At 55.6% G+C, this 10000-nt stretch overlaps 3 protein-coding genes and 1 non-coding gene across 4 annotated transcripts in view; 3 read left to right on the top strand and 1 right to left on the bottom strand.

Moving 5' to 3' along the window:
* Positions 1 to 1169: 1169 nt before the first annotated feature.
* PTSG_01498 (uncharacterized protein) lies at positions 1170 to 6170 on the top strand (the record flags this gene model as incomplete). Its single annotated transcript, XM_004997418.1, has 11 exons — positions 1170 to 1281; positions 1464 to 1787; positions 2129 to 2270; positions 2446 to 2552; positions 2730 to 3082; positions 3238 to 3500; positions 3763 to 3856; positions 4043 to 4196; positions 4419 to 5608; positions 5812 to 5930; positions 6113 to 6170. The coding sequence occupies 11 exons, from the start codon at positions 1170 to 1172 to the stop codon at positions 6168 to 6170; spliced, it is 2916 nt and encodes a 971-aa protein (XP_004997475.1).
* Positions 6171 to 6559: 389 nt separating this feature from the next.
* Positions 6560 to 9544, bottom strand: PTSG_01497 (uncharacterized protein). Its single transcript, XM_004997417.1, has 4 exons — positions 9122 to 9544; positions 8582 to 8930; positions 8196 to 8314; positions 6560 to 7944 (listed from the first exon to the last, which is right to left on the bottom strand). Exons 2-4 carry the CDS (start codon positions 8916 to 8918, stop codon positions 7417 to 7419), a joined length of 984 nt encoding a protein of 327 aa, XP_004997474.1. The 5' UTR covers positions 8919 to 8930; positions 9122 to 9544; the 3' UTR covers positions 6560 to 7416.
* A 93-nt stretch (positions 9545 to 9637) lies between these two features.
* PTSG_20063 lies at positions 9638 to 9741 on the top strand. Its single transcript has one exon. It is a non-coding gene; the product is annotated as a tRNA-Ser (tRNA).
* An 89-nt stretch (positions 9742 to 9830) lies between these two features.
* Positions 9831 to 10000, top strand: part of PTSG_01496 (uncharacterized protein) — a gene marked incomplete at its 3' end in the record, with an annotated part of 3719 nt that continues 3549 nt past the window's right edge. The window contains exon 1 of the mRNA XM_004997416.1: positions 9831 to 9849. Within this exon, the coding sequence (XP_004997473.1) occupies positions 9847 to 9849 (3 nt within the window). The 5' untranslated portion in view covers positions 9831 to 9846. The remainder of the gene's footprint in view (positions 9850 to 10000) is intronic.

Raw genomic sequence — 10000 nt, 5'->3', positions numbered from 1 at the left:
TATCGCTAGCACATCCAAGCAGCCGTGAGAGCATCATCAGCCACACCCACGTCACCACCATCACCGACCTCATCATCATCAACGTCACTGCCATCGATACCTTCAGGGCGAGCGAGATAACACACGACGACAGGTCACAAGAAGCTGCGCTCTGTGTGCGTGTGTGTATGACACGCAACAGGGTCAGGGAAGTAAAACGAAAGGGCAGAGGATCAATAACGAGGAGTGTGCCGACGCAGAGGAAGAGAGGAATGTGGGGTGCGACACGCGTGCTCGTGTCGCATGAGTGCTGGCATGCCAGCGCAAAGCCAACGCCACGCAAGCTGGATGAACTAGCAGGTAAGTGGGAGCAGCGCACCATGTGCTTGTGGCGTGGGAGCAGCGCACCATGGAGATAAGGAAAGGCAACCAGTCTCTCCTCGTCGCGATGGCGGTGCTTGCAATTTGAACGGGTGGTTGTGGAGAAGGGAGCAAAGGTCGGTCGTGGGGATTGTCGGGGAGGTGGGGCAGTGCACACGCGCAAAGCAACACAGCACACGCACACAGCAACACGACATCGCACAGAGACAGAGAGAGAGAAACGCCCACAGAGACGCAGGCGCAGACACACACACATGCGCGCGCGCCCAGACATAACTGTTCGTCGACGCCGTGAGGAGAAATCGCCCTCCCGTATCCAAGGAAATGCCCTTGTAGACATGGGGACGTTCCGCGATGGCGGTGCTTGCAATTTGAACGGGTGGTTGTGGAGAAGGGAGCAAAGGTCGGTCGTGGGGATTGTCGGGGAGGTGGGGCAGTGCACACGCGCAAAGCAACACAGCACACGCACACAGCAACACGACATCGCACAGAGACAGAGAGAGAGAAACGCCCACAGAGACGCAGGCGCAGACACACACACATGCGCGCGCGCCCAGACATAACTGTTCGTCGACGCCGTGAGGAGAAATCGCCCTCCCGTATCCAAGGAAATGCCCTTGTAGACATGGGGACGTTCCGCAGGCACGAAGCATGTCAAATCACGCCACCAAACATGCCAAGCTTTGTCGGCCACCACAGCGCACGGCACCACAACACAGCACACATGCAAACGCTTGCACAACGCATTTACGTGACACAACAAGAGCACACAACACGTACGACCATCCAAACCACGCCGGCCAGCCAAAATGGGAGTTCCCGGACTTCTGAAGTTCTTCGCCTCCAAGATGGAGCCTGTTCATATCGACGCCTATCGCGGCAAGCGAGTAGGCATCGACATCAGTGGGTGGTTGTACAAAGGTTAGTTCGTATCATCCCGTGACAACGCATCACACACACACACACACACACACACACACACACACACACACCTAACCCAACCAAACGTCAAGGCGCCAGCAAACGTAAGACGCAAAGCGACACAACAAATACAGCATGCCCTCACGTTTGATGAAACCCGCTTGCTTGCTTGCCGTCACCAGGATGTTGTGGTTGGTCAGCCCTTGACATCTTCCTGCGTGGCAGCGAATCCGACATATTCATGGAGCACGCTCTGTCGAAGCTGGAACTGCTGCTGACAAGAGGTATTGTGCCTGTCGTTGTCTTCGATGGCCCCATCTCGCCGATCATGAAGGAGGGTGTACGACGCGAGCGCCGTGACAAGAAAGAAATCGCTCAGGCAACGGCCGCGTGCCTTCTGGACGACAACCAGCCTGGGCTGGCCGCCGAGGCACTCCAGGCTGGCCTTTACGTGTCCTTCGCAATGCGAACACGCATGGCGAGGTTGCTCGCCGAAATTGGAGTCGGTAAGAGTGAGTGTCCTAGTGTCCGTGAGGGAGGAGGGGGTTGGGTGGCTGGGGATAGCGGTTTTGTTGTTGGTCAGGATTCGTAAGAGTGTCAAGGGTTGCTTGGTCGAATGTCAAAACGGTCATTGTTTGTTGCGTTTTGGGGATGATGGTTTATTGGGAAAACTCGCTGAATCTTGCACCATTGCCGGCGCTCAGAAGCTCAGAGATGGGGGAAGCAGTTGGGGCACTGGGGCACACAAGGGCAACGGTGTGCATGGGGGGGGGGGAAGGTGTCCCTCATGACTCACACTGTGTCCGCGTTTCCTTGCTACTCGCCCACCCCCTGCGGCTTCAATCAGAACACGTGATTGCCCCCTATGAGGCAGACGCCCAGCTGGCGTTCCTCGCGCGCACCGGACAGATTGATGCTGTACTAACGGAGGACAGCGACATCGTGGCTCTCGGCGTCAAAGACGTGCTGCTCAAGTTCGGCAGGAATGGGTGAGGTTTGAATGTGTGGTTTGGGGGGGGGAGTCGCGGAAATATTACATAGTTTCCAGCGCTCAGGGAGGGGATGGGTGTGCCTGTGTGTCTATGTGTGCTGAGTACCGCGCTGCAGTGCTGGAACGCCGCTTTCCCTAGCCTTCTCACAATGTTGGCGACTGTCCTCCTTCAGCGAAAGGTGTGGTCAGCGCATTCGGTTCGAGGATCTCGGGGTGACTTTGGACGAACTCCAGGTTGCTGCCCACCTCAGTGGCAGTGATTATCTCCCAAAGTCATCAGGTAAGCCTCACCCAAGCTCCATGCCGTGTCGTTATTGGTGGCAAATTATGAACGATCCCTGCATGACTAACTTTGAGCATTTGACATGATGTGACATGACGTAATGTAAAACATTCGCGGGTCAGTGTTTGCCCCTCACTCGCGCACACACTAACGCAACACATGTGAACAAAACAGTGCACCACATACGCGGCATGGGCTTCGTCAGGGCCATGAAACTGGTTCGAGCAGCACCAAACCTGGAGCATCTGCTCCAAGCACTGGAAGGGAGCATCAAGTACACCCTTCATCCAGCCTTTCGCCAGCAACTCCTGAACTCGCTGTATGCATTTCGATGTCAGGCTGTCCTCAACAACGGCAACCTCGAAGAGCAGACGGGCCGGTGGTCCGACTTTGTGGGTGAGGTGGCGCCCTCGCAGGACCTGTGGCCTGAACGTGCCGCGGCGCAGGCACAATGTGCGTCTGCAGCGCAGCCAGTTGACGACACCCCCTCCGCGCACGTTGCAACACGCTTGAAGATCTTGCACTCGGTACGTTCTTTGTTGCGATTTTGATGAGTTTTGCGATGTTGTGTTCTTGTTTGGCATGAGTTGATCCAGACGTTCTGGACTCGGGGTCTTTGAGCCACGCCAATGTCAATGGTTGCTTGTTGCCACGTCGCTCACGTCGAGGCGGCACACACCAGCTTGTCAAAGCTGGTGTTGCTGGCCCGGCACAGCACCCATTTCCACAGCCCTTGCCACCCACCGCAGAGCAGGTTCAGGTGACAGCTGCCGTCATTTCGTACGTGAAGGAGCACCCCTGGATGTCATCGGAACTTACTCTTCGAGCCGTTCTCAATATTGTGGACGACTGGCAGGTCACCCTGTCGTACTACGGAGACTTCCTTCGGGTCGCTGCGCACCTGCTCCGAACACCCGCCGACCAGAGACTGCAAGCGCTCCTGAGGTCTGTCTCGTTGCGGGTAAGAACAGTTGCCATGTTGTGGTTGCTGGGGGATACTCACATGCGTCTGTCTTGCCCGCTTTCCCTTTGTGTGTGTGTGTGTCAGCCATGCTCTCCCAACCCCCATACCAAAGGTCCAGGGAAGCATTCTCGTCTACGTGGCAGTGAATAGGTACGTTTTGCCGTTGTCACGATGCATGGCGCTTGTGTTCTCTCCTGTCTTCATTCCTGCTTACACTTAATGTTCTCATGTCACCCACCACAGGGCCGAGGACTTTAAAGTCGGCATTACAAATCTCACCAAGAACAGGAGGAGCCACTACACACAAAAACAAATGGCGTTCGTCCCAATCCTGCAGGTAATGTACATGGTTTCACTCTAGTACTCCTTGCTTTTGAACCACCACTCACTCCTTCACACTTTTCACAGCACCAACCACTCTTGCACTTGCACCTGCACTTGCACTTGGCAACTGCGTTCATTTACCATTGTTTTTTTTTTCAACTCACTTCTATACCCACCTACTGGATTGAGTCTACCACAGGTGCAGTGCGACCGAAAGGTCGCACAAGTCCTGGAGGCGCTTGTAACGACGTTGAGCTTCGATGGAACGAGCAGCCTCTACGACGCAACCAACGGCCTGTCTGTCTGTTTTGGCGACTTTGGGGCCTCTCATATCTGGGACTTCGCAGTGGCAGGTATGACATCGCGCGTATGACTTGAGTGCTGCCTTGGTGCCTTCTCTTGCTGCCTTGCTGTGCTTGTTGCGAGGAGCTTGTCGTGAGCGCTGTTTTGACATGTCGGATGCGACGTGAGCAACATTGTCTCCACAGATGCACAGCGTTCTTTCTCTCTATGGCGTTGTTTTGCGCACATTGATTGGTGATTGGTTGGTGGGGTTGTGTGTGGCTTCTTGGCAGGCAAGTCCTGGAACCATGCGGTGCTCGGAGAGGAGAAGGTGCGCAGCGTGATGGCCACCGCACGTGCCGCAATCACACCAGAGCAGCGGCACAGCTACAGCAAAAAGGGCGGGATGGTCACGAAGACACGACGCGAGGAGAAGAGGCAAGAAGAGGCAAGAAGGCGCGGTGTGAGTGTCCAGCAGCTGCTTGAGATGAAGGAAGAGGAGAGAAAGGCACGGAGAAGAGTTGTGGCAGAAGAATACAGGTTAAGGAAGAAACAGCAGCCTGGAATTTACCCTCTCCCTCGAGCACATTGCAAAGTGTGCCAGAGAGACTTCAAGAATGTCACCTACTTCGAACAGCACCGTCGCGGCAAGCAGCATCGATTGCGCGTCCAGGAGCAGCAGCGGCGGCAGCAACAGCAACAGCAACAGCAACAGCAACAGCAACAGCAACAGCAACAAGAAGAGCTTGATCAAGACCAGCAACAAGAGGAGCAACCACAGCAGCCACAGTGCCACCAACAGCAGCAGCAGCAACAGCAACAACAACAAGAAGACCCTGAACAAAACCAGCAACGACAAGACCAGCAACAGCAACAGCAACAGCATCCCGAGGAAGGCCGTGTGCTGCTCGACGCTGACATGGCACATGCATTTTTCTCGGGGAGCGTGTCTGCAGGAGGGACCTCCGTGCGCGGCCCGGATACATTGGCGACTCAGGCCGCCACTCGGGCTTCCTTCACCCGTAACACAGCGGCCAATGGCACAGGAACGACTGCCATTGATTGTCACGCGGTCTGTGAAGGGACACCGGCCGATGTTGCAGTGCACCTCAGCGCTCCACGCGCGACTGGCCCTACTCATGCGTCGCCTGAGCTGTCGCTTGTGCAACACCCACCCCGACACATGACCGCAGCCAAGCAGCTCACGATGCCCTCATCATTTGCACCACAGCAACAACAACGGCCTTTCAAACAGCTCAAGCAACAACTCAAACGTCAACAGCGGCGGCAAGGACAGCGCAAACGACAACTCAAGCGGCTGCAGCAGCACCAGCAGCTTCCGCAGCAGCGGCGGCTACTGCAGCAAATTCGACGACACCGACTCGTGCTCAAGCAGCGACAACTTCTGCTTCAACAGCTTCGACAAGAACCCGCACGACAGCCACAACGGCGACGACTTGCGCAGGACTTCGCCAGCGTGCAGGTATGTGAAGCTGCTTGGACTTGTACGCGTACGCGCAAAAGTTTGTGGTGTAGCTGTGTGTGTGTGTGTGTGTGTGTGTGTGTGTGTGTGCTGCGCTGCGTGCATGTCAAATCATGTGGCGCTATGGCTGCTGTTTTTGCGTTTTGTCGTCAGCGCAATCGAGTCTCGACCAAGTTCACGATGCCTCTTCTTGTTGTTGACAGGCTGGGACACACAAGGGAAGCTCAGATTCGCATAGCCACCCTGACGAGGAAGCAGAAGCCAATGACCACGGGGAAAGCACGCAGTTGCCGTCCAAGAGGGCCAAAACCGTCGCTCCTTTGTTAGCCCTTTTGTGTGTGTGTGTGTGTGTGTGTGTGTGTGTGTGTGTGTGTGTGTGTGTGCGTGTGTGTGTGTGTGTGTGTGTGCGTGTGTGTGTGTGCGTGCGTGTGAGTGTGTGTGTTGGCTCGCATGCTCGAGTGTATCGACGCTGATGCTCTGTTTGCTGATTTGAATTGACCCCAGGGACGGAGCCACGCCACAGACTCCAAGCACACCATCCCTGCTAGCACGGCGCCCCTGAGTGATAGCCAACAAGGGAATCGGCGACGCCGACACTGCCACCGCAACCCCACATCTTCAGCGGCAATCATCCTATCATCGCGCTGGAATGCAAGCCGCGTCTCATCAATCTGTTTCCGGCCGAGCAAGCTGCCTTCTGTTGCACGCCTTTTACCCTTGTCAGTAACACAAGCCCTCGGCAACGCATGTGCTTTCGTGTGTGCTTCTTTCTTCATGTTTTTTTGTGTGTGTGTGTGTGTGCTTGTGTATGCGTGCGTGTTTGTGTATGCGTGCGTGTCGTGTGTGTGTGTGTGTGTCGTGGGTGTGGTGTGTGTGTATGTCCTGTGAGTGTATGACTGCAAGTACGTCCCCTCCTAAATGTGTACCCGCCTACTTGACGTATACTTGCGGTTGGTTCATAGAGGATGTAATGTGATGTTACAGTTGTGTTACATGGTATAGCAAGTAAACACGATCAAAATATCAAGAAGAGAGGGAGGGGCACGATTGCCGCGCGCGAAAGACACATCGGATCTGCTCTTGTCGAACAGAGCGAGCACAAGCACGCACATCTGCAGTCGCACGCGCACAGTCACATACATGGCAGAGTGAGACAGTGCACATAGCGATACCACAACCATCATAACGACAACACAACAAAGTGGCAGCGCCAACATCTCTCCCCTCATCTCCATCCCCAAAATGTACGGTCACATGGCCAGATACACAGCCGTGGTGGTGGTGATGGTGGCCATGATGAACGCCTTCCTCCCCACTTCCCCTCAACCCCCTTCCACCAAACACGCACAGCATTGCGTGCCCTCACCTCGTGCATCGTATCGCTGTCAGCGTGGTTGATGGCGATGCACACACATGCAAACGCACACACGCACACACGGCCGTGTGTGTTCCCGGTTGAGATGAGCAACGGAGGGAGAGAAATGGGCGACACGACACGACGGCCAGTCGATCCCAGCCAATCCAATCCAGCATCCACCGCCGTGTGTTGCCTGCTGCAGTCATCACCACAATCACACAATCACAATCACACAGGTGCAAGCAAAAGGAATGGGCCACTGGTATGTGTGTCATTGTCATGTGATACCACCACCACACAACATCACGTGCATGTGTACATGCACCCCCCATCCCCCAACCAACATCATCGCCCTCCTATCACTTCCTTTCCCTCTCCATCCGTTCGCTCAGCACTCCCACATCGCACCACCACCACCATCACCACACGCACCAAAGCATCCATGATGGGCTCACCTGTACACGTCCTTGTTCTTGAAGGCATGCTTGAACACGCCAAAGTGGGCGTCGTTGGCAGCCTTGGTGTGGCCCGGGATCATGAAGTGCAAGATAATCTCCTGGTGCCGCAGGACTGAGCGCGCGCTGAGGTACTGCATCACACAGTTGTTCTTGTTCTGCGCCGCCGTGTTGTCCGCCAGAATGTACACACGCTCAGCCTCTGGGTAGCCCTCCAGCACGTGGTGCAGAAGCGACACCATGAAGTCTGCGCCCTGCACCATGGCGCGCTGTGTCTCAGGAACAACGTAGTTGACTTGATGCGCCGTGCCCAAGTTGGCAATGCCGAAAACATCGACAGCCAAGCCGGTGGTGTAGTAGATGTCTTTGGGCTCTTGGGTGAGATGTGGCAGCCTGCACGTCCCAGCCTTGTCCATGCTCAATGCCAATGTGTTGGCGTGAAGGGCGGCGAAGCGTGCGTGGGCATGGTAGAACGCACGCTCCAGCCGAGTGGGCAGCAAGTGCAGCTTGAGCTGGACGTGGTTCTGTAAGTCATCAACCAACACCGTGCCGGAAGAGTTGGGCAAGATGAGTGTGTGAAACCACCGTTGCAAACAATGCCTTCAACATGATGCAACCTCTGTGTGTGTGTGTGTGTGCGTGTGTGTGTGTGTGTGTGTGTGTGTGTGCGTGTGTGTGCGTGTGTGTGTGCGTGCGTGCGCGCGTGTGTGTGTGCGTGCGCGCGCATGTGTATGTAAACGTGGGTGGGTGTATGTGTATATTCGTGACACCCCACCTTGCTTCGCCGCAACTCCATGCAGCGGTTGCACAAATCCGTGCGGAGCTTGTCGCTGACAACCCAGGGCATATGCCGACGCCAGACGTACACAAAGTCCCCGTAGGACAGGGCATCCCCTTGAACAACAAGCAGCAGAACATGGGTGAAACTGAGTGAGCGCTCGCTCGCGTTTGAGTCTCGTGCGTGCGTGCGTGCGTGCGTGCGTGCGTGCGTGCGTGCGTGCGTGTGTGTGTGTGTGTGTGTGTGTGTGTGTGTGTGTGTGTGTGTGTGTGTGTGTGTGTGTGTGTGTGTGTGTGTGTGTGTGTGTGTGTGTGTGTGTGTGTGTGTGTGTGTGTCTACTGTGTGTGTAGGGGGGCGTTCCTTTGCACGAGCGGTGCGCTGACCTCCAGTAGTGCTTGGAGATGTGTCCTTGTGCACTCTCAGGTAGTCCTCGTGCATTGCCTTCTTGGTCTTGTCAACGGGGAGGAGCAGCATCGGGCCCCGCTGGCCAGGGTTTGGCAGGCCATCCACCCGCGCGATGGCGTCAATCACTGCGAGGGCAAACTTGGTGCGAGGGTGCTTCACGTTCTTCGTGTTGCCTGGGCGCTTCGTTGGAGTCGGCACAACGTGCTCGTTGCGCAGGTCTTGAAGCGCGTTGGCAATCATGCGAGAGCCCATGCCCGTGACTTTCATGAACGACGTCTTGCACAAAGTTGCGCCTGACCATGGCACGCAAGGCATGTGTGCATAAAGCTGCGAGAATGAGGAGTGCTTGGGGAGCAAGTGGCGCGGCTTGCAGTGCCACTCATGTACGTGGCACCGACAAAGCATGACCTTCGTCAGCACGCAAGCACACACACACACACACACACACACACACACACACACACACACACACACACACACACACACACACACACGGACAGCCCTCAGCAATCACGCACCTAACACGCACCGAACACACAGTACTTGGGGCGGAGTCGGTGTGCAGTGACGGGGACGGAGTCGTCATGATGCCGTTTGGCGCGGCTCTTGCGGGGCTTGCCTTTGGGGGGGGGGGGGTGCCTGCCGCCCCAGAGACACACGTCGCCAGGAGACTCTGGCATGCAATGCGTTTGGCATGCTGTGACAGTCTGTCGTACTCTGCCCTGATCTGCTGCACGGTAGACGGCGGCAGAGAATCCAAGCATGTGCCCGAGGCGCACTTGCACCTCTTCTCAATGGCATGTGTGGGTGGAGTTGTGCGCTGTTGCCGGTAGATGCGTGCGTGTTCAGCGGATGTGTCGACATCCTCATCCTCATCGTCCACCATGTATTTCATCGTGATCGTCGTCCTCACACGCAGAACTGTCGTGTGAATTGTTGTGTACTACTTCGACGGAAATTGCACTCACTCGGACACACAATTCCATGAAACTTTACAAACCCAAATTCACACTTGTTTGGCAACCGAGATGGTTGCACTCATGGCCGAGTGGTCGAAGGCGATGGCCTTGAATGTCCTAATTGGATTAATGCAAGCCATTGGGCTCTGCCCGCGTAGGTTCAAATCCTGCTGGGTGCGTAAATTTTTTTCTCTTGCTTCGTTGTGGTTTTTCTTTCGGCAGGTTCAAGTCCTTGTCGGTGCAATGTTGTTTTTTCTTTTGCGTTGGACGGACGCGCACAATCAATGGTGTGTGTGTATGTGTGTGCGTGTGTCACAGAGAGAGAGAGAGAGTGAGAGAGTGTGTGTGTGTGCGTGTGTGTATGTGAGAGTGTGTGTAGAGGGAGAGGGAGAGATTGTGTGTGCGTGTGTGCGTGTGTGCGTGTGTGTATGTGTACGT

Source organism: Salpingoeca rosetta, assembly GCF_000188695.1.
Source record: "Salpingoeca rosetta unplaced genomic scaffold supercont1.4, whole genome shotgun sequence".
Taxonomy (NCBI): domain Eukaryota; class Choanoflagellata; order Craspedida; family Salpingoecidae; genus Salpingoeca; species Salpingoeca rosetta.
The sequence above is the reverse complement of the archived record's forward strand: the minus strand, read 5'-3'. Positions and strand labels throughout refer to the sequence as shown.